The sequence below is a fragment of the Limanda limanda genome, chromosome 3 (genome assembly GCF_963576545.1).
Source record: "Limanda limanda chromosome 3, fLimLim1.1, whole genome shotgun sequence".
In the NCBI taxonomy this organism is placed as follows: Eukaryota; Metazoa; Chordata; class Actinopteri; order Pleuronectiformes; family Pleuronectidae; genus Limanda; species Limanda limanda.
In genome coordinates this window covers 22,788,499-22,812,919 of record NC_083638.1, presented here as the reverse complement: position 1 = coordinate 22,812,919, position 24,421 = coordinate 22,788,499, and the positions used below count along the sequence as shown (strand labels likewise).

The 24,421-nt window shown below is 40.1% G+C and overlaps 1 protein-coding gene across 1 annotated transcript in view; it reads left to right on the top strand.

The window, feature by feature from the left end:
- Positions 1–22,843, top strand: part of tcf12 (transcription factor 12) — a 69,415-nt gene extending 46,572 nt beyond the window's left edge. Inside the window, exons 9-20 of the mRNA XM_061068719.1 lie at positions 4,438–4,537; positions 5,162–5,301; positions 5,726–5,867; positions 6,033–6,103; positions 9,006–9,150; positions 13,249–13,322; positions 15,829–16,014; positions 18,687–18,801; positions 18,903–19,065; positions 19,447–19,676; positions 19,822–19,975; positions 20,409–22,843. Coding sequence (XP_060924702.1) covers positions 4,438–4,537; positions 5,162–5,301; positions 5,726–5,867; positions 6,033–6,103; positions 9,006–9,150; positions 13,249–13,322; positions 15,829–16,014; positions 18,687–18,801; positions 18,903–19,065; positions 19,447–19,676; positions 19,822–19,964 — 1,509 coding nt within the window. The 3' untranslated portion in view covers positions 19,965–19,975; positions 20,409–22,843. The remainder of the gene's footprint in view (positions 1–4,437; positions 4,538–5,161; positions 5,302–5,725; positions 5,868–6,032; positions 6,104–9,005; positions 9,151–13,248; positions 13,323–15,828; positions 16,015–18,686; positions 18,802–18,902; positions 19,066–19,446; positions 19,677–19,821; positions 19,976–20,408) is intronic.
- The last annotated feature ends 1,578 nt before the right edge of the window (positions 22,844–24,421 follow it).

The following is a 24,421-nucleotide window of genomic DNA, read 5'->3' as shown; positions in this document are numbered from 1 at the left end:
ACTGTCCTTATTCTATCTATTTAAAATGAAAGCACTGTGTTCCCCATGTCTGTGCATGTGTGTGTGTTTGTGTGTGTGTGTGTGTGTCAGAGTCAGAGTGTGGATGCATGTACTCAGGGCTCCTCTTACGGCTTTTCCATTGCATCAGTTAAAGCTGCAGTTCCAGTCTCTTTACTGTGTTATAAACTTATTGAAGCATGCTTCTATATTCTTTTTTGTACCCCGGCTAAACAAGTAAACACTCTGGGCTACACTTAAAAAGAAGTTATGCCATTTAGAAAAAAAAGAAGTTCTCTCACACTCAGAATCAAGCGGTGCAGAATAAAAAAGTTGTTTGCAGCCTTGAATTTATTTTCACTGGCTGGGTGCTTCAGCTCCGAGACTGGGTTGAAATAATAACAAGTGGGAGTCTGGGAATGATTAAGGCAAAGAGGCAGCCTGTTGAGGTTAGACTTTCCTGTTTGCAGATTGAGCTCCAAGCACCAATGTTGCTCTTATTCCATCTGTTTTAAATCATTTTGGCCTTCTTGACGCCACAGGGAGCCTAATGTGATTTCTGTACTTCTCTGTAATGACCTCTTTGATTTTTGTCACTCTGAAAACGTTTTCTGTGTGTGCACGTTTATTTTCTGGGTAAATACATACATGCTTTCCTGTAAATCTGTGCATGCGTGTCTTTCCTGCACTTGGACTTGAAGGCGCTGAGTTGACACTGTGGTTTTGAGTAGAGTTAGTGGTCGTGCTTGTGCTGCAGAAAGTTTTTGAAGGCGATCAGTCTGCTTTTTTTTTTGAGTTTTTGTAAAAAACAATTCTGTGGGATGATGAATCCGCTCAAGGGCATGGTCTCACAATAGTGAGATAAGCTCTCTCGTGCATGTCAGTAATCCTGAAGTAATGATCCTGTCATAAGCAAATGACACTGGCAGATTTCCACCTGTCATTGCATGTGCTGTTTCTGCTATTACAAAAAGGGCATAGTCAACTAATGGAACAAACAGAACTATAAAGAGGTTAGGTTTTTAATGATGTTCTATTGAAAAGGTCATCTTACTCAAGCTTGTGTTTCAACTTTCCTTATGAGCCATTACAGCATTTCCTCTTTGTTCGCTCTGCACAAAAGACAACTTTGATCTTTTTCATAAGTATTAACAGGCTTGTGTTACAGTTGGTGATGGGGAGAAAATTGATAGCATGTGGAATGAATAGGCAAAATGTATGATCAAAAGCACTTGTTATATAACCGACATCACATTTTTTTTGTTTCCCTGCAAGGGGAAAAGAAATATGGCACTCATTCTTTGCATTCACTTGATCCACATTAATTTGTTGTAAGGCAGAGTTGCACAGCAAACTCACCATCTGGAGCACTGGGAGAATTCACAGTGGGCTGTTGGCTTGTGAGATGGTGGCACAGAACCAACACGGATGGAGAAATTCAGTGATCTTTCTTCCGTTGCCTATAAGGGGAAAATAATGAAAATGAAGCGAGAGACCTGCAGCGCCGCCGCCGCCACAACAAGTGGAGTGTCATCAGATTTTTATCTCAAATAATAAAAAAACAAGCGACACAACATGTGTTCATTTAGATGTGACATTCCTGCTTTTGTTGTTATTGTTTTCGCAGGGCAACAGGTTATATCATGCTTACATTAACAGAAGCTAATCCCTACATCTCCCTAATGTTCACATATGTTGCACATTCGTTCAAGCATGAGCATGTGGAACACAGTCAGGTGTGGGGTGAGGGGGTGTGTGCGTGTGTCTTTGTGTTGAACTATCACAGTGTCTATACAGTATGTATAAGACACATATGTTGTGAGGAGTTCATGAGGTTGCATTGATGCCAAAACCACATTTTTGTTGCTTTAGCGACTGGAAGGTATTCTGCTGTGTTGTTACTCTATTTTTAGAGAGGCAGACTCCCAGAAGGCTGCTCTTCTGTCACTATGTGCACTTGGATCAAAGATTTTCCTACAAGGAGAAAAGCAAATATATTAAATTACTTGTTTTTCTTACATAACAACGAAAGTCATGCATTCATTTACATATTGATGTAGATACAACATGATATGCTTTGACCTATATGTTGTGGGGTGTGTCACTGGTGTTTATGGAAGATTGTAGATAATTAGATTTGTTATCTATATTCTTCTGTTACATTTAGAAGTGAATTTACCTGTGATTATTTGTTGTGTTGCTACTTATGTAACACATTCATTTGTTTCTTTGTGAGAGGATTTACTTGTTCCTTGAGAGTAAATTAGAGTTTAAAATTATGATGTTTTTACTTTTATATAACTTATTTATTATTATTTATTTATTATTATTATTATTAATATTAATTGTATAAGGTTTCATGTGTCTTTTTTGCAAACTAACATAGAGAAGTGTGTTAGACTTAGACTTGAAACAAAATGCCCCAGAGATATGGTTCGATTCCAAGTAATGACATACAGCTCAGAAACAGGACAGCCCATTAAGGGTGCGTTTGAACTTCTCTCTTTGAGCTTCTTGGCTAATAGCCTGATTTTTTTTTTTTTTTTTTACCCAAGTTTGTATTTTTTTTATATTTCCTTTCCCTTCCTGTTATTGCCCTCAGTACTGGCTGACAGATTGTTGTTTTGACATGTGATATTTTGATTGGCGTGGCACAAACTTCAAAGGTGGGGGTACCGCAAGGCTCTTAGACACGGTGTGACAAGGTGTGCAGGATATAGTCTCAGTGAAGTCAGGTGAAGTCAGGATACAGGATTTAGCCATTGAAGTGTTGTATCTCAGAGCCAATTCAAGTTGAAAAAGTAGTACCATAAATATAGTATTGTGGGTAGAAAAATGTTACGGTGGCAGTAATTACTTTTAAAAAGCTATATGTCTATTGCTGAAGAGGAATGTAATCTGCTTATATATTATTTTTCTTCACAGATGTAGCTTAATATTACATTGGTGCAGATTTCTAGTTGTGTATTTGTTTTTCCTTTATAAACCATGCCCGCTGCAGCTCAAAACAGCTCATATAGGTCTGTGTTGCTGTACTGAACCGTGTGAGTGACGGCTTTTAATTAATGGTCTTGTAAAAGGAAACCCTGGCGGGCCCTCTCCTCCATAGGCTGGCGCAATGAGGCACCCAGTGTTTGAGATGGTTTATTAATGTCTTGACTGGTTAGCCCAGGGTAAAAAGGACAATTAGCATTATCCGCTGCCATATGCTGCCCATTGAGCGTCTGACAGAGGCGGAGGACAAAAGCCTGGGCTCCCGTGTGTGAGGCTAACCTGAGATCTCCCTGGATCTCCTATCAACCCTGGTCACATGTGTAAGCCAGAGGACCCAGGAGAGCTCCACCTCTCCCAGAGCACTTTAATTACACACCCAGACAACGACACACTGGAGTCCTGCTCACTCAGCAGAGCCAACAGCCCCGAGTCCCCCTTAAGCTGCGGTCCACACAGATATAACGAGCGAGTGATTGGACTGAATTTATAAACCTCGGTTGTGATGCCTTTTTTCCACCAGCGCTGTGTCATAAAACAACTTCAACAAGTAAACAACCTTTGTAGCCGTCATCGCACCTGCAGGCATTAGTAAACAATCTTAGAGGGGTGAGCTGTGCCGACGGCCGGGTGTGATGTTAGGACACGGAAGGAGGGATGGGCTCGGACTGGAAACGTGCAGGTGGAACCTCGCTGGCACGTCTGCCTCTGATTAGTGTTACACTACGGCAGGGTCATCGAGTCTTGCCTCTCCACTCCGACTCACTCCCTCACCCTCTCTCTCCCTCCATCTGGAGTGGATGAAGTCAGTCACCACATCACTGGTGTTTGGCTTCCACTGTCTTTGATCCTCCCACCTAGCTTGGCACACACACACACAGACACACACACACACACACACAGACACACACACACACACACTGTACAACAGCGTGCCTATTATGCCTCCCCTTTCCCTCTACCACCAGCTTGCAGGGCCAAAATATAAAGAAAGTAAAGCAGGCTGATTTTGAAACACTTATTCGATTTACGCCTCTTTGGAAATGCTGTAATTTGCCAGGCATTTAGTCTACGCAAGTAAGCGGGTATCATTATACTTCCATTAGAGGCTGAGTTGATCTGAAATGCAAATACCCCTGATAATCCACTCCTCCCTTCATGAGCTTGACTGCTTGCTAGTCATTAAAGAGTGTGTCTTTGTGTGTTTGTGGGTGTTTGTGTGTTCAGAGCCACATCTTCAGTACATGTGTTCAGTACATATGTTGTTACTTACTCTGTGGGATAACGTTCTTTTATGTGACAAAATTCTTAATTGGGATTTGACTTTGCATTTATCATAAGAAATCTTTGTTTCATTTCAACAACCTTAAATAAAAAAGCCTCTGTACTCTACACAGATATATCCCACAATGCTTTACAGCTTGTTTATACTTATTTTTCTCCCGGCAGGTGTACGCACCATCTCCAAATTCAGAAGACTACAACAGAGATTCACCGTCTTATTCTTCTCCTAAACCCTCCGGCAGTATGTTTGCAAGCACTTTCTTTGGTAAGTTTAAAAGACAAAGACCTATCTGATGCTGCACTTGAACAGAATTTAACATGATGTCTTTATTTTGAATGTCATCTTATACCAAGCACCTTTCAAAATGTGTTACCTATGTTTATTTTTGTGAACAATTGTTGCTGTGTGTTAATGTTTTATTTCCAATGGACTTGTTTTGCTTACAAGAATATAGTTTGTTAACTCATCACCAGTTTTCACTGAAGAGGCAAAAATATTGGACCGAAATACTTTCAATTCCAGTATTTGGATGTTGCCAGACTCCGTTGTTTTGACAGCGTTCAGTAATATTTAGTCTGTAGTCAGTCTTTATTTCAGGATGACTGACTCACACATCTAGACAGAGGAGCAGAGTTCTTTGTTGGTTTCGGCTTTGTGTTATGTCAGCTGTGTTCAAGACGAGGGTCATGTTTCATTCCCATGAGTAAAAAAAAATTGAAATTAAGTACCCCCCCCCCCCCCCCCCCCCCCCGGAAAGTTATAAGGGTATGGTTGAAGGTTAGCCTCTGTCCGGCTCTGGGTCACAACTAAACTATGAATTGTGGCCGTCAATTCAATGAATTTTTTACTAAAATGATGTATCATTATATATTTATTATTATTTTTTAGATGGTACCCACAGTTCATCTGACCCGTGGAATTCGTCCAATGGGATCAGCCAGTCTGGTTATGGGGGAATGCTGGCAGGATCTTCATCTCACATGCCACAGTCAGGAAACTTCACCAGCCTGCACTCACACGACCGTTTGGTAAGCAGCACCGCTCGGCACGGGATAAATAAGCATATATGTGATCAATGATTGCTACAAGCCTGTTTTGCAGTCACACTTACAAAAAGAATCAGATGAGTTCTGTTCAGCACATGCCGCTTGTAAATTATTTTTCAGTCTTGCAGTCCCACAGCAGAGCTTCATTAGTGGGTGTGTGTGTCTTAAGTTGTTTTCTTGTTATTATCAGTCAGGGCACCGCCGACCCACTTTGTGTCGGCGTTTGATCGGATCTTGTCTGCCTGCTTCAGCTGGCTGGGCATCACAGGGAGCCTGCAGATGCCGCCTGCCCTCTCTTTAGCTCAAATTGAGAGTCTTAAAAAAACCTTTTTATTCCCTTCACACATACAAAAGCAAATTTTTGACCCAAATCTGTGCTTTTCTGTTCTTTTTTTATATCTTCCAGAATTACCCCACACACTCAGTCTCTCCAGAAATCAACTCCAGTCTTCCTCCCATGTCCAGCTTCCATCGGAGCAACACCAGCAATTCGCCATTCGTCAACCCATCGCACACCGCATCCGTCAACACAGCCGATGGGGTCATGGGTACGTTCTCCCGTTAACAGTTCTGCAACCTGCTCTAATCCACTCGCTGAACGTGCATTCTGTAAAGGTAGCAAGTCAAGTGGTCGGACAGCTGCTTTGTGTACCGTGGCTACTCTTCATTTGTCTGAGTTTGCTGTTACAGTGTCTCTGTCTGTGTTTTCTTAGCTGCTGCAAATCGAGGTAACGCCACTGGAAGCTCGCAGACTGGAGACGCACTGGGCAAGGCTTTAGCCTCGGTGAGTTAAAACTCCCTGATCTAACAGCATTTGGATTTTAAACAACTATGGTTCATTCTATTAATCTGAAAATGAATATTTTTTGTGTTGCATCAACGTGGCTTCGCTTTCAACCACCACAGAAGTCTCTTTTCATCCCCTCAAGTTTGACATCCAACCTCAACACACCCATATACTCAAATCAAAAACAGGATAATTGTGCGTCTCTGCCTCTAAAGAAGGTGACCTTAATAATCACGCCAAGATTTAACTGCTCTGCTGAATGCTGATTAAAAAAGCCCAATGGAGTTGTTTGGAGTTGTTTTTTGGCTTAAGCCTGGATAATTGTGGGCTTAAACTAAGAGCATTCAAGAAAGAGAATTTTACATGAAAAATACCTCTGAACCAATGGATTACTTTGCAAAACCATCCACGGGTATCTGTTGCATCCTGTAAGGTATCATAACAGGTGTTTGTCCCCCTGTAGGTTTGTTAGAGAAGGAAACTGAACACATAGCACATCAACTGATTATAAATTATTATAAATTATGGTTGGATTCTGTCTTCTGTCTCGAGCTCTATCGTAGTAGATACAGTGGAGAACATGGGGGAGAAGCGGGATTTTTCATTTAAATGAAACTAGAGATTTGAGAGTAACCATTCACTCCTTTAACATTTAACCTTGAACATAAACCTTAATGATATTTATACTGTTCCATGATATAATTATGACACAAGCAGATAAAGAGTAATGAGAACAAAAGTTGAAACAAAAGTCGAATTTAACGCTACTGGACCAAATTGAATTGTAACAGTATAAAATGCACTTAAACATAATGGGTTATTTCTTATCCTCTTTAAGTCGTATCCTTCACTGCTCCTCATACTGTCCAACTGGAAACAAGTGTGTCAGGAGCTGCTTTTACTTTTTGCTTTTGTCATATATTTTGCCAAACCTTATCAATATAGTCTTTTACACGTCACACAGACACAATGTGTGGATTAATATACTGACATTAGACGTATGAAGCAACAGTTTAATTTCACACATCCTGGCCACAGCTGGACGTTTTAGGGGGGGAATATTCCTCACTGGTGCGAATCCAAAGTATGAGATTTTGAGTTTGGTAATAACAAATTAAGTCCTTTATATTTGCAGACTCAGCTCTATTAGCATGACAAAGCTCAAGTGAAATGGACACGGTTGGACTGTGGATGGGGGAGGTTGTTTGGAGCAGGGGGCACAGGGGAGTTTATAACTGCTGTGGCTCGTCTCCACGGGCCGCACATTGTGGCGCTTTTGTTCTCCGCCCTTTTAAATTGGCCATGCTTATTGGCCCGGTGCCGCCTGTGGGAGCGTAACTGATGACGAGGCGGAGCTTCATTTATTCCAGTAAAATGAGCCATGTTTCACTTTGAATGCAAACCTCAGCGGCCAGTGGGGGAGAAGAATAGAAAGTCATATATTGTCGGGTCAGAAGTCACAGTTATAAGGGGGCTTTCCTTTGAGAAAGTTCGAAATATTTGTTTTGAGGCTCATTGGTCTCCGGCCCAGTGGTGACCACAATAATAATCCTTCTTAGTTTATGATTGAATTGCGTGTGTGAGAGTGACGATGCTCAGCAGAGAGAAACACTAAGATTGTGGAAAAGCATTAATAGTCACATCCTTCCTTTAGGCATGGGCCGCACTCTCCTCCTCCTCCACACGTCCATGAAACCTTTATCCTGATTCTCCAAGTTGATTGAAAAACTAAAGCCCAGAGATCAAGATTGAATGAGGAGATTATTAATAATGAGTGGGTTCTCTCATCCCCACACAAGTCAAATGGTTTCCTGCAAGCTCAATTTGATTTTAACTTGGAGGAGAAATCTCTATGGATCTGCCGGGGTTTTTTCTTCGCTAATTAGTCAGGATCCACGCATAATACCCGGAGTTCTCTGATACATGTTCCATTATGGCGCTATATCCTCTTATTAAAGAGAGGGGGGGGGATCAGGGATGTGTTTGTGCTTTAATCCATCATTTGTTTAAACAAATGAAATCCCAGTAGAAGTTCTGAAGATGTAATCTCCTCGTTCCCTTGTGATTGACATGTCATCCTTAAACTCACTGACCTCAGTGTAACCTAGAGAGGATGCACCTACACAATAACATTGCTGTGATTATCACAGCAGTACAACTGCAGTAAATTTGACTCTGTTTGTTGGGTCTTGCAGAAAATAGGGACTGAATAGATAAGGAATACATGAGTAAACAGTGTTGAAATACTGCTAGATTTTTATCTATGGCTCACCATAGAATCTAGTGCAGGCTGACACGCAGACCATGAGATATTCTGTTGTTGGCCTAACAGGGTTTCCAGGTTGGGCGTCTGCGCTTCTTGAAACCACAGTGGAATAATAACTGGAGTCACTCGTAGAGGGACTGAGTCCGTGTGCAAGTGAAAAACAAACTGCCTCTATAAACCTGCAAGGTTAAATGAATTAAATATTTAAAATGACTGCAAAAGATTAAAATCGGTTACATATGGATTTTTATTTAGATATTAACCAAATTGCACAGACTTATACATATGTATCAATCCCCTAAATATCACTCATCAAGGTCCATAAATTAAACCCTGAGAAAGCAGTGGAAATAAAAAAAACTGCAGTGTAATCTTGCAATGTAAAAAAAAAAACATCCATTGCAAAATGGAATGGTTTGGCCCATGTCCCATCCTCCCACCAAGTTCCATGTAAATCCATTCTGTAGTTTTTGTGTAATCCTGCAGACAAATCACCTGACCAACAAATAAACCAACCAACCTACGGACAAGGGTGGAAACATAACCTCTTTGGTGGAAGTAAAAAGCAAACAGCGACCTGTGATGTTTTATTACTTACTTACTCTCTATCTCTGTTTCTGTCTGTTTCCACAGATTTACTCACCTGACCACACTAGCAGTAGTTTCCCCTCCAACCCGTCAACACCAGTGGGTTCTCCTTCGCCTCTGACAGCCCCAGCAGGAGCTGCCTCAGCTGGCAGTGTGGTGACTGCAGCCGGCCCCCCCTCTGGACGGCCAGGTACACCACCACTCCTCCGATTTTAATATCATACACACCTCATGTACACTTAAATGCCAGCTGTAGGATGAAAAAATATGCATCTTTGAAACCGCTTTGTAAAGCCAGTGACAGACACACATCACATTTCTACAATTAAGCCTTGTCCTGGAAGAGTCAAGCTAATTAGGAGGCCTTCATGAAAATGACTTAAATTAATTTAATTACTTTATCTACATGCTGCATTAGTCGGAATAAAGCCCAAGCAGAATGAAGTGGGAAAACTTTCTCTAAAACTTAATTTAATACCCCTTTTAGCTTTAGAGTAGGTCTAATCATGTGGTACTCATCCTCATGCTTTATCTATTGCTGGGCAGTTAATGCCATTTTTACATTAATCCATTCTAAAAGACAGCTTAGTTCATTCTGGGATGAGGCTGCACATTTGTGGAAATAACAGTTACGAGTTAGTATTTCAGATCATACCAAGACAACTTTTATTAAACGTGTTTCTCATGAGTTACATCAAACATTAATCTCAAGGCCAACAAAGAGAAGTGGTTCTTTGTACCATATTTAGCTACCAGCTGCTTCCTATCTGCAATGTCTGACCACACAAAGATATGTGACTTTCCCTAAAGGAAAATCCTTGATAATTAATCAGTTTTGCAAACTTGTTCTGATTTTCACAAACCACTTTCACCTTAAAGCAACATGACTTACTGATCCAGTGTCCACAACATTAGCTTTGATGTACCTCATGTTGACTCTTGGTGAAATCACTTACTAGTTTTGTTTCTCAGCTTTTTTTAGAGGGGGCTTTGTTCATGTTTGTAAAATCACATCTAGTGTGAAGACAAGTTTTGCCTTTGATTTTATTTTAAAATGGTTAAAATATACCATCCCCTGAAATGACAGTGTAAATTTACAAAAAGACCGGGGCTGTGTTTGTTTTTTTTTGTTTTTTTAAAAAATATATTTTTATTAGGAGGTAAGGCACAGTAGAACAGAAATCAATGTCAAATTTACATTGAGTATCACATAATCTCTGTAAGACAATTAACAATATATAGAGATATTGACACCATAAATATACTGTGCATCACGATGGGTTAAGAGTAACATATACAGTCTACCTCCTAGGATGTTTTTCTTAATTTATGGACCACATGAACGTGGTTGGGGCTGTGGTTTTGAGGGTGCGCAGGGATTTAAAAATCTTGTAATGAAAGCGTTTAAGGGTTTTCATATTTTCCTCTTTAGCAAAACTGTTATCCATATTTTTAGGATTCATAACAGTGGCTCATGGAACTCATCCTACTTTGGAATAATACACATTACATTTTTTTACATAATCCTATTTTTCCACACATGTGCTTCGCAGTTCTAACCTACACAGCTATACAACTAAAAGAGGTTCCTGTTTTTAATATACTGTGTTATTTAGTACATAAAAAAAAAAAAGAGACATGTGTCTTTGAGGAATTTGCGTTTTCTGATGTGGTGACAGAGACGTGGAGAGAGTAATGGAAAGTAAATGAGTCGAGACAGTAAGGGAAAGCCCGGTGTGTTGCTTTAGTGGACAGTTGTGTCATGTGTGGTAATGGAGTGGCGGCAGCTGTCTCTATGTGTGCCCCCTTCATCCTCAGCTGTTGCCCTGCCCCATGGACGGCTGTTCCCTCCAACACACACTGAGACACACACACACGCACAAACACACACACACAAACCAGGCTGCAAAAGGCCTTGTTTATGAGTCCGTGGGTGAAGGAGGGTGGCTGTGACTCAGCTGATGAGGAGGTCTATGAGGACCCGCACAGGGAGATCTTCCTCTTGACACCTCACAGCATAACAATGGCATGTATGGCCTTTTTACAATGTAATGTTAAAATACCTGGAAATACATGCTATAACTATTGCAAATTTTTATGATAAGAAAATGTAATGCAGTGTCAGTTTTTATTAATGGCCGTCATTTTATATAAAATAAATCAACAACAGCACCCGAAAATAAATACATGTGGAATTGGGGGGGAAATGGATATTGTGTCACTAGCTGTGCTTCTGGGTTTACAACTTTAAAACTGGCACAAAATTTGGCTCGCTGTTGACGTGAGCCACCAAATCCATTCATCATTAGGATTACACCAATGTACAGCACATTACTCACGAGTGGTTTGTTCAATTAGCCCTCTCCGGTGCACGTGGGGACTGAACCCCCAGGCTAATTTTTCAGAGCCGCCAGCCAGTAGAGACTCATGTGGAGTATCTGTCTCATTCACCTGGGAGAAGGCTGAGGCAGAGAGACTTTTTCATTTCCTCTCCCAAAGTCACTTGTAATAGTCTTTTAATTAAAGTCTGCTTTCTCCAAGGCCGAGTGTGTGAGGAAACATGAAAACTCAAGTACAGAAGACCACAGAGGTTTAGTGAGAAATTGCACTTGAATGAATAAATGGAAATAGTTTTTTAACAGTTTGATCTCAGCGGAGGTGTTTTCTTTCTGTTGTTAATTGGTTGTGTTGTACTCGGTTGCTTTCTCTCTATCGTGGTAGTCTGGTTTTTAAAGACATGTTGCGCACAATGGTTTTGTGTGTTTGATATAAACACAGAGAACTTTGACAAACGCTGAGCAGTTAGTGTTCAAATATTGCATCTCCTCACAGAAGAGACTCAGAATGCCACTCTGCACTTTTTTAAACTTTTAGATAACTTTAAATTAAGAGTGACTCAAATTTGATCCAGGTCAGCATTCCCCAGCCCTCTCTGCTATAAATGACTCAGCCTGTTCTGCATTTTTCACTGGCTTGCTTTTAGAAGAAGTTGAGAACAGTACAGAGTGGCATTTTAGAGTTACACTAAATGATAGATACCCAAAACAAAGTCTCCATCTGTAGTTTGTGCTACAGCGGACTCCATTCACCAGGATGTAGGCTGGGTTTGGCATCTTTTCACCAATAATGGACACCAGAAAAGCTCTGAGTGCTGCGAGCTGGAAAGGCCCACAGACATCCTATCCTGTAAATAACCTGGAAAGGTTAATTTTTTGTCAAATTCCATTAAGGTTATTTGATTTTGTAATGCTTTGCCTCCTCTTGCACGCGGCAGGCAGGTTGGTTGGAAGATTGCGCTTCAGAAAGAGGAAAGAAAGAAATGTTGCACTGCAGCTGGAAATGTGATCAGCAGATGTGGATTCCTTTTCCATTGCTCTAATTGACACCAGATCAAATTAGCTTGATTCGCTTCCCTGCACTGGCCTGCAGATTCACTTTTTCTGGCTCACATCAATGTATTATATCCAGTGTGAACTTCTTCCAGATAAAGGTAAATTGTAATCCCTCGGATCTTAAATTTCTCTATTTAGATTATGTGACTAAAATGCATGATCTTTCGTGTGGAATGAAAATAGGGAATCTGCCAGAGTAGATTTGGCTTCATGAGTGAAATTAGTACAAATGAAGCAGTGATACTCCCAATGTAAATCCTGTCAAATACACACTGAGACACAGAGTGTGTGGCCACTATATCACCATTCAAATAAATGTCGGACAAAAACCTAATGAGGAACATAACTCAACAATACCAGCTGACTGAATCCAGATGTTTCGCATATTTCCTTCATCAAAAAATCCCTGATGAAGGCCATGTGTCGAAACGCTGTTCAAACACTGCATTTCTTATCACACTGAGTTTACATCAACTTTAAGTTTCCACAAAGGAGTGTGAAGGAAAACTAGTGTCAGATTAGTCAGTGGTAACATTGTTCTCCAGGCTCTCATAGCAATGCTTATTAATGTGCAGATGCAGCGTACATCTGCCCAGTGTGGAAGTGGGCGGGAAATGAACAAACTCTCCGCTGGCTCGTGTTTTCAGGATGCAGTCCAGCCGTCAGGAAGTGATGCAGCTGAGTCCAGAAAGATAAAAATATCTCAAGTAGAACAACAAGAAACCAGAAAATCAGGATGTCAGTGTGTGATGGCTGCATGTTATTGTGTGTGTCAGTTAGCAGTGTATCGGTGCACCCAGTGAGGAAGGATACAGCTATCAGCCATGATGATGTATAACGGAATAAGGGGATTTCTAAATCTTGACCTCTGCTACATCTCTTTTGTTTCACCCTAGGTAACCACCAGTGGCCCCGTGCTAGCGGACAGACCCCCTCCTCTCCGAATTATGAGAACTCCCTTCACTCATTGGTAAGATCGCTGTCCTCTGTATCAGTGAGCCCACGTTATGATGGATGCTCACTTAGGATCCGTTACTCATGAAGGGCCCAGCCAGCATTTCAGGGAGATTCCTGTCCGACAAATGTTTTGCTGGGGGAAGGGGGTGTAGAGGAATAACCAAACTGAACAATACCTGTCCCTTGGGGCTTGCCATCTGTCCTCTGCTCCGAGCGCCAGGGCGGGGATGACAGTTGGGGGGTTGGGTTTAGTTGAGGGGGCTGGTGTGGGGGTGACAGCTGTTTGCTGATCCACATCTCTAGGATTCCTCTGCTGCCACGCTGCCAGAGCCACAGATCACCTTTCATGTAACCTGCTACCTGATGCGTGTCATGTATTTACATCCCCTGCTCTTTAATGTAAGAATATTTAATTATGGAGCTCACATAACAGAAGTAAAAACAGATTTTGTAATAAATAAACTATAAAAAAAAAAGACAGACAATGGTCTTAACCAGTGTTAAATGTGGTGTTAAAAGTATTTTATCCTTTACATATTGTCCAGTTTTGTTTTGAACCCACAGATATGTCGGCCATTTTCAAAAGCTGCTTGGTGTTAGTTACTCTGCTGCTCTGCTGCACGTCCTCGGAGCTGTAAGCTTTGGTGATTCCTACAGATCAATAAAGGGAGGATGCAGAGAGATACTGCTGCAAAATCCACATATTACTCACATTTATTGTTAAATCCCAAAGCTGTTAATAATATTGGACAAGACTTTATAAGGCCACAGTCCAGCTGCAGTCTTATCACATAGTTCCCTTCATTCAGCCGACAGCTTGTGAAGAGGACACTGAACATGAACCACGTAGATGTTTCCTCATACTCTGACACAAGCTTTTTTTTGTTTCTTCCTGGCCACCATAGATAAGTCAGGGTAACGATTAAAGTGAATAGCATTAGATAACCTGAAAATGATCTGCTGATGAAAGCGCCGTGAAAGCAACTGCTGTCATGTGCTTTATGACATCACGTATGAGGTTAATTCAGCAGCACAATCAGCCATGTTATGTCCCTATGTGTCACTTTTGAAAACTGCTGATTTTTGTGTTGTGGAGGAAACAGCAGACCTGCAGTAAATTGCAGTAGCTTCTCACAATGTCAGATTCATTCCACTTTTCAGTGGGGAAAGGACAAAATGTAAAGGAGTGGCCACCTGACGTAATCTCTCAGGCTGTTGACAACCTGTGGGCCATAATGGAAAAAATGTGCAACCCCTAATTTGAATCGTAACTGCATGACTCATGGAATGAAATAGTATTCCAACAAATGACCTATATTACTGTTTTAGTGTTTAATATTTTTTGGGGAGCGTGTACTGTAATAAAAACAAGAATCACAGTTAGGTAGATGAGTCAGAACTATTTGGGACATTAGAAAGTCTTGGTAGTTCTAGGAAAGTGATGCACAACTGTCAAGCCAGTCAGCAATTTGATTACAGACAAAAGAACTGATCCTGTTAGTGGATTTCGGCCAATGACATTAGTTTATATTAGATTAGACTTCTGTATTATGAAAAGTAGCCACAAATCTTTCTTGTGAAATGATCAACTGCTTCATATTATTTAGATTTATTGGAAAGCATGGCTTGATTTTAGAAATATAACCACGAGAGTTGCAGTATATTTATGTCGTAAGGTGACTCTGACAATGGAGAACACAGGAATTACATTTATTCCAAAAGAAAACACAACACTTTGAAGCCAGTTGTGCAAATAAACGTTTGTGCACGAGAGTAAATGTAAAGTTGAAGATGTGACCTGTAATGTTTAATGTTTTAAAATGTCCATAGAGTGAATGGTCTGATTCTGCATGCTTGCTTCTTGTCTGCGTCTTTAAAAAAACAATCTTTCCACAGTGTGTTTCTCGTATTTATAGATACTGATCTTTTCTCATAATCCTCTCTCATTCTTATTTGACTTTGCCAGAAAAACCGAGTTCATCAGCAGTTGCATGAGCATCTCCATGATGCCATGTCTTTCTTAAAGGATGTCTGCGAGGTACTCTTCAGATAGAGCCTTTAATCACTACATGTTTCATACATCTCTGCGTTCCTCATTTAGCTTGACCTGCAGTCCATAACCCTCACAGTGAAATGCAGTTTCATTTTATTTTTTTATTTGTTGCCATATTGTCATGTTATGTTGTATTTTAAGCTTCTCCAGCTTGAAGTAATCATCATTGTACAGTTAAATTCTAAATAATTGTTGAAGCACCTCAATTGGCTGTATCTGTCTGTTATTCAGTTAAAATGCATGATGACTTCTACACGTCAAGCTGGAATGGCTCTGTTGATCTTGCATTTAAATTGCCTTCTTTATCTTATGTTTCAGTTTTTTGTTGTTGTTTCCAAGTCCACACCACACAATCAGTGTTTTCAATTTTAGTCCTAATGTGCTTATACTAAGCTGCTCTGTCCTTCTTTTCCTCTCTTCTCCCTCTCCCTAACCCTGCGCTCCTCAATCCCTCCGGTCCCTCCAGTCTCGAATGGAGGACCGCCTGGACAGATTGGATGATGCAATCCTTGTTCTGAGGAACCATGCAGTGGGCTCCACTACCAGTCTGCCCAGCGACATACACAGTCTGCTGGGACAGGCGCAAAATGGGCCAATAGCAACCATTGGAGCTAACTTCCCCGTCGCGGCATTGGTTCGGACAGCAGCGATGGTATGAGAATCAAAGTTTTCTGTGTGTTTAGAGTGTTGCATGAGGCAAGAGAGAAAACACATTTTTTTATTGGTATTTGTCTGACTCATCAACAAATGAAGCCTCACCAGATAAAAACAGATTTCCCAGCATGAGTAAAAACTACACATTTTCCCACACATGAACAGACGAATATATCCTGACATATTTTCCATAAGTGTAATAGCTGGCCGAAGGCTCACACTCCTCTCAAGAGCGGCTGTATACACAAGGGTGGAAAAGAAATGAGAAAAACAGGCGTAATGGAGTGAAGTTGAGCTTTGGTGTAGGAAGTGTTTGTGTGTTGCACTCTTTTTAGAGTCAAAGTCAAAGCCTTTGGAGACTCAGGGGAGAGCAGGACTCAGTTTAAATCATGAAATGTTCACTCATCATCCTCCATTTGAGGTATTTCACTTTAAAAAGCCAAGAGATTTGAAGACATCTGCAGTGGAAATTAAAACGTAACGGCTCGTCCCACGCTAATCTGGGGGGGTTTGAAAATAATATGGGTCACAAACAGTAATACAAAAATAAACAATGCTGATCTACTTTTAATGGGTAGATGATCAGATTACTTCTACTGGAAAGTTACTGGTATCAAATGATGGAAGGAAAAGTCACAGAAGGAAAGATGAACAGATTTAGTAATTTGTTATTTTAAGTCGTATTTATCTTAAGAAAAATATGTTCTCCCATGATAAACATTAAATTAGATATAGCCATCAGATACAGAACAAATTTGAATGTGGTTTTGTAGAAGTTAAGCTTCACAGTTTTATTCTTTTTTATCAGATGAAAACACCGACATATTCATTTTAAATATTTCTTTACTAAAACGATTCCATTCAAGTATTATTTTATTTTTTAAAAGATCCAACTATACTATTAATGTCATTATCAATGAATTGCTTCGTTTGCAAAATTTCGAAATTTAAAATTCTCATTCAAAATATTTTCCGAGTATGATATTGTCAAATTGCTTGTTCGTTATCAGATTAGAGAAAGAAGAGCAGCAACTCTTCACAATCAAGAAGCTGGAGCTAAAGAATGTTTGTTTTTTTGTTTGTAAGGAGAATTTAATAATCACTCAACACTCACACAAGATATTCCCTTCTGATGCTCAGCTGTAAGTTGTTTATAAATAAAACAAATATTTATTTAATTTCAACTGTCATTTGGGCTTTTCGTGATCAATAAAGGTGAACTGTATTTTGTTCCTTCTTCTAATCAGGATTTTCACTTCCTGTCTCTGGTCCAGTGTTGCCAGTATGAATGTATTAGAAAAGCCTCTGAAGTTTCGGTTTGTCGGAGTTCAGTTAGTTTTCTGTCTCTGCTTGGACATTGATGCTGAAGCTGCTGGATCTTTCAGAGAAGCTTGGTTTGTCCCTGAACAAGAATTTGTCTGTGGTTGTCAGAAGAGCTCAGTTTGATGTATTTGTTAAAGAGAGCTGGGCTGTGGCAGTGATGTTGACCGACTGCGACTGTGAGATAGAACATACTGTGTCTGCACTAACACAGGACTTCCTGTGTGGAGAGAGGTCCCGTCAGACGGGACTGACCAGCACAGCCCAAGGCTTTTTACTCCGACTGACACTCCACCCTCTACCCCTTCCTCCCTTTCTCATTGCTTCTTATTAACAACTGAGGAGATCTGAATCGTTAAAAACGTGTGTCTGAACCCGCGGCCTCCACCCAAATAGAGCTCCTCAGCTGTATGCTAATCAGGCCCAGCCATGAAAATGGCAGCGTTCTTTTCTTGCCAGAGCCCCAGTTTTCCCTCCTCCTTCACCAGACAAAGAGTTGTTTGGACACCTGTTGAGAGCACAGCAAAGATTAGGGTAGCGCTGAGGAAGGGGAGGGTCTGGGGGCTGGTGGGGTTAACAGAGGCCAACAGTGACTGGGGATCACATTCCACAAAAAGCGGGGAAGATTCCCTCCACCCTCTGTGAGGATTCCCCGCCTCTCCCTGGTTTCCCAGAGAGGGAATCAAATAGCTGGAGAACATGTGGTAAACCTCAGGAAGTAGGAGGGTATAACATGGTGGGAGCTGACCATATTTATGTTGTGACTGTGGATGAAATAAAAAAGGAAATGGTCTGACTGAGGGGGATGAGCTTGAGGATTTGTCTGTTGTGGTCCCAGAGACTGAGAACATCACAACAGTGAAGTATAATGTAACATAAAAGGGAACATTTTCCATAATGTGTAATAAAGTAAATTTTCTTTGAAACTATTGTTACATGGGTCTTTTATTTGCTTTTATATTTATGTTTTCCACTCATGGTTATTCATGGGACAGCTTTCTCCTCTGAAACAAATCACTAAAGCACCCCCAAGTGTCGAGAAGGATAGATTGGTATGACTCAGCAGACCCTGAACTTGTCATATGAAGAGATACAGACTGCAAAAAGCATCCAATCTGAATTTTATCAACATTTCAAAAGCCATTAGTTGTTATGTAATATTAAAAGTTAAATCCTTGACCCGTGTGGATGGACCATGTCACTGACGATGGCATCGTCATGATTATTTTTTTCTGTTTCGAACAAGTTTATCTTTTACTTTTGGCTGTTCTCTCCGCTCTTGACTATTTTGTGCCCCATCTCCTGAGCCTGTCTTCTTCCTGTCACATGTCCTTCCTGTCTGTGTTGCAGCAGGGTGGTGCCCACACTGACGATGCTGCCAGCCTGAACAACAGCCATGGAGGCCTGCCCAGTGCCGGCTCCACGTCCAGCGCAGAACTCAACCACCAGTTGGAAACATTCAGAGGTCTGGTGCAACCCTGCAGACTTACTGTGTCTCAGACATAACATTATATAGACACTGATGAGTTTATTTCTTTATGTCTATGTTTACATTGTCTTCAGCAGGTCTTGCTTCAGCCCTGGCTGGCCAGCTGCCCCCCGGCCTGGAGCTGAAGATGGAGAAACAGGACAAGGATGACATGAACGACGGCGTCTCGGCAGACGACAAGTCGGACGACGAGAGCGATAGAAGAGATATGATGACCCCCCGATCAGGCACACGCTCGAGGTACGAACATGTCCAGAATCAAAAACAAAATATTTTCCAAAGGCAAACAATTAGAAATTATCTAATGTTTGGTTAGGTGTCAGAAAATTATTATTTGAACTGAAACCTTGAGCATTGATCCTGCAATTTTATTTTCAGTCAACAAGTCACTTTGATGTTTTCTAAAGCAGTAACACTGCAGAAAGTTATGATAAAGCTAGGGCAGGAGAGGTTCAAGTTAATTTTTCTTTGCTGATAGCAATATTCCACACTCAGTCAGAGGGAGCGAGGTGAAGACTTCTATGTTCCTTACTCTCAATCTACAGTATATGTATCGTTTGTTTTGTGCATTTAATTATAAACTAGATGTGCCATTCAGCTGGATTTCTCCTCTTCCCACAGTATCAATGAAGATGAGGGGCTGAATCCGGAGCAGAAGGCTGAACGTGAGCGTGAGAGAAGGATGTCTAACAACGCCCGTGAACGGCTGAGGGTGCGAGACATCAACGGGGCCTTCAAGGAGCTGGGGCGCATGTGCCAACTGCACCTGAAGAGCGAGAAGCCCCAAACTAAACTGCTCATCCTCCATCAGGCTGTGGCTGTCATACTCAGCTTGGAGCAGCAAGTCAGGGGTCAGTGTCCAGCTAGCGCACGCTTTGTCACAACTTCAAATGCTGATCCTTCAACATCGCTTAATGTTTCCTCATAACGTTCTTGCAAGTGGTAATTTGTGTGTCACATCCTAAAAGTTTGAATCCTGTCCCCATGAACTCACAGAGCGGAATCTGAACCCCAAAGCAGCCTGCCTTAAGAGAAGGGAGGCGGAGAAGGTTAGTGGGGGCTCCAGTGATGCCCATCAAGGCCACATAGGAGGTCATCCAGGCCTGAGTGACGCATCCAACCCAATGGGCCACCTCTGAGCAGCAGACAGGTAACTCTCACTTCCTGCAACTCACCATTACTTCACCTGGCGACTGTTCATTCATTTATTGATTAATCTAAGAATCTTAGGCAAAGTTAGTATCTTCTATTGTGTTTTTCTGAAAACTCATTTTATTTTTTATATTTGTATATTTTTTTAATGTTGGTTTTAATTCATTTGAAGACCTCATTGAAATGTAAAGTAATTTTATTCTTTTATTTGTTTTGTTTGTTTGTTTATTTTTCTTGATTCCACAGTAGCCACAACTAAACAGAGTTTGGCTGATTGTTGAGCAATTAATGATTTCATCATTTAGTTGCTGATTATGTCGGACAGTATTAATAGCACTTTGACATAAAATATTGATGATATTTATGAATGAAGTTAGTGTGATTATTGATGATCACCTCTAATTAGTGTATTTCTCGTCTCCTTTCTCCAGATCAAAGTGATCCAAATCATTTCTGTCCCGTTGGGAGTCGGTGACCTTGCTTCCCAGCGACAGACGGGACTCACGGAGTTTGAGACACCAATTGGAGGAGGCAGACCAGTTGAAGCAAAACCACAAGACTTAACAGAATCCAGTCCTATAAGACAGAGAAAGAACCAAGCATCCAGCTCCCTGTGACCAGTTTCCATTCGCAAAAAATTCTCCCCAAAAAGAAAAATCATCAGCACATATCACTGTCTGCAAGAAGTGTGTTGCTTCTGAACAATCAGAGATTCGCAATCTCCTCAAACCGTGTGTGGAAGTTGCCTCGTGCCTAAACTGAATTGACGAATGCATTGTAACAGCAATTGTTTTTTGTTTGTCTGTTTCTTTTTTTTCTATTTATTATGTTATTGAGCTATAAAGTGTATTTCTAAAGGGAAAGTTAAATACATAAAAGAAGTATGCAGCTTTTCAGTCTATAGTTTGCCAGTGACACCATTAAAACACAGCACTCCACCTGCTAGATCTTTGGCGAGTCCGGGTTGAATGAGGGGAAAATATTTGGGCACTTACAAGATTGACATTAATTTATTGGCCGGTTTAGAGTGATGACTAAAAATTATTATTAGCTTTTAGAACTGAAAGACTAAAGCAACCCCATTCAAAAAAAATGAAAAGAGACTATATTATTTATATTTTATTCGTTCTGCCACCAAAACTACCCTGTTTATTTCTGCATAGGTTAGATGGGTTTCTGTGTTTCGACCAGTGGAGTAATTGGCCCGACTGCATTAGCATCAACAATATTGTAGGGCACAGACAAGTGGCAAACTCTAGTTTGACTGAAAGCTCAGATTTAGTCCATCTCTTTTCCTTTGTAGTGAGCAGTGAAAAAACAGAACCTTAGCATTCCCTGCATATTGTTAGTGTCTTAACTAAAGGACAAGTGGACTTCACCGCCCTTCAGCTTCCGTCGCCATATAGTGTTAAATGTAAACGGTGACACATATCCTCTGATTCACGTATTTGTTCAGCCTCCTGACAGTTGCACGCTCCTGACGTCAGCACACAAGAGGCTTTTTTCTTTTTTTCTTTTTTACATTTTTTTTTCCACTAGCTATAGAAAGATTGCTTAATGAAGAAGTGAAGAAGAATTTAAACAAATAAAAAACGACGACCACACTTTATCCTGGCCTGATGAAGATAGATCCACTTTTTCTGTTTTCTTTTCTGTTAATATCGCAAGACATACAATTTTAAAAGCAGTTAAAGTTAGTTATTCTTGTTTGTGTTTTAACCGGTCCTTTCTTTAGGCTTCCAGCTTTATAATACAGAGAGAACATCTAAGTTATTTTTCAGTGTTTTGATCCAAGCCGTTATATACTCGATACGGTAAACCAGACTCGACACATCATTTGTTTTTGTTAAATATCATAGTGTAGCATAATATTGAACAAAAACAGTTATCAGGATTTTTTTATGTTACAAGACATTGCTCGTGGCTCTCTTTTGTTTTTTCCTATGTGTGTGCATGCTTTTTGTTTCTCCTTTTATTAGGTCTTTGGTCTTAAGACTTGCTTTATATTCCATTTATTTCTTTGTATATTGTCTCCCATCATTATCATTATATACACCTTAAACAAGGCTGCCACATTCAGAATAAGTATTCTGCACAAATAAGGGACTTAAATTACAAAAGATGCCACAACAAGAGTTTACATGACATGTACCGTTTAACAAATGTTTTGTTTTTGTAAAACAAACCTAAGCCGTTTTTTTTGTATATCATCAGACTGAATATGGCCTTGTTCTTCATTTCAGTATTCAAAAGCTTGTATTCACCTTGGCAGACTTTGATTGAGGGTATAATGTTCGTCACTTCCTGCTCTCTTTCCTTCTTTTTTTTTATTTCCTGTCCTTCATTTCTTTGCTTCTGTCTGCCAAGTTAAACTTTGCTGTATTCCCAGATGCTTTCCCTTGTATAATATATAAAAAATGAAATCAAAAAATGAAAAAAAAACATTGGCTTATTTTTCACTGTAGTTAGTCTTTTATACAATAATACTGTAAGAATATTTCTTGAATTCTAAATATTACTCTTTCTAGATTTTTGAAAGCAAAAGTTTTGAGTAAAAAGTTTCTTACTTTATTTTACTATATTAGATAGTAAAATGTACAGTTATTTACCATAACCTGTCCATTATTATGAGAAAAATACAAATGGCATCTCAAGAGCATGAAATTAGTTGTTGCTCGTTGAACTTAAAAAGGCTTCGTACAAGATCCAGATTCCTAAAAGTGCGACTTGCATCTAATTCTTCAGTCTCGTTAAAGATTCGAATGATAAAAGAATTGTTCTTGTGTCAAATGAAAAGGTATTGTCGGTGCACATTCAAAACAAAACTGAAAATTTGAATTTTGTGTCTCTTTCAACAGAAAAACAATGTATATAACATTTATGTTGCAATAAATGTGCCATCTTTTTTTAAACTCAGTTGTATGTGCATTTATTTCTCTTACTGAGGGAACATGTTTGTTTCTGTCATCTATTGTGTAATGTGTAAATGATCTCCTCGCAATAAAGTTTTATTTTATGAAATAAACAGGAAGGATGAAGCAGGGTGACCTCAGAAACACGGGGTTGGATTTACCACTTTTTATTTTTTTTTGTTTTATTCTTTAAAGACATTTCTGCCGTGGATTTAGGCCAAACGAGTGTTTTATAGTATGTGACTCATTTTTGAAAAAAATGCCAGTGGACCATTGTAGTCTGTATGAAAAGTACTATGAATATATGTTTATATTTTTAATAAAGTGTGTTAGCAGTGTACTGTACATGTGCAATGCTCCTTTGTTGTTCATAATCACATCCATGTCTGGATGAAGACAAATATCTGTATGAAAGCCTTTCCAGCAAAAGGCAAAGAATATGAATATTTATTAACAGTAGAAATAAAATAGATATTTAGGGACCAGTTGATTTTTTATGTTTCAGTGGGACTTAACTCACATTAAGTAAAAAAACATAAGTAAATGAACTGAAAAGCAGAAATTAAACGAATGAAGCCATTATGAAATATACAGACTATATTTACTAATAAATTATTTTTATACTCGCAGCCATAAACTGCCTCACTGAATCTGCTAATCAATCCCAACAGTGTTGTGAGAATGCTGCTCTGAACCTGTAGGACTGTGGTACTGTAAATCTCAGCCTCTTGTACATCTGCACAGAATTACGCTGCTGCAGATGAGAGCGTGAGATCGCTCATCACATCCTGAGGGGTCTGATCCCAGTTCAGTTTTCTGTCGGAGGGGACACTCGGAGGAAAACTGCTGACTGCTGTTCTGTCTGTGGTGAGCACAGTGAAGCAGCGTAAATCAAGACTGTCATCTCTCAAATCTCCCTTCAGAGAAATAAACAGAGGAGATGTGAGTGTGTTGGGCCAATGGTGACGGTGGTGGGTGTGCATGTGTTCTGTAGGAGTGGGACCACCAAGTCTGAAGGCTGACTTCCTGTCATGGCTGCTGGGCCAACTGACAGAAAGTCTTTGGCTCGCGTCCTTGAAGCGCGACCAAAAAGCTTCCTGCTCCTTCTGCTCCAAACAGTTAGATCATCCACACCACCACCACACATGCTTCATGTTTTCTGTCCTCTCTGTTGTTTCAATTTCTAATCACAGCTTAAAGATTCAACACTAAAACTATAGTGTAGTAAAACAATAAAATCACTATCAACCATAAAGCATATATGTATAAGAGAGTGTATTAAAGTGATAAATAATTACAATAGGCCTACTCCCATGGTGGATGCTCTCAGCGCCACAGAGTTACAATCATTGTTGACAAACTATAAAAAGTACAAGACCAACACAGAACATTGATCATTTAGGAATTAAAGGACAGGTTCACATTGTTCAGGATGGTTTGAAAACAAAGCTTACATGTGCCATAATGTGCATTGAAGTCATCATTGATCTCTTGAAAGTGATCAAGTGAAATTTCATAATAGAAAGACTGAG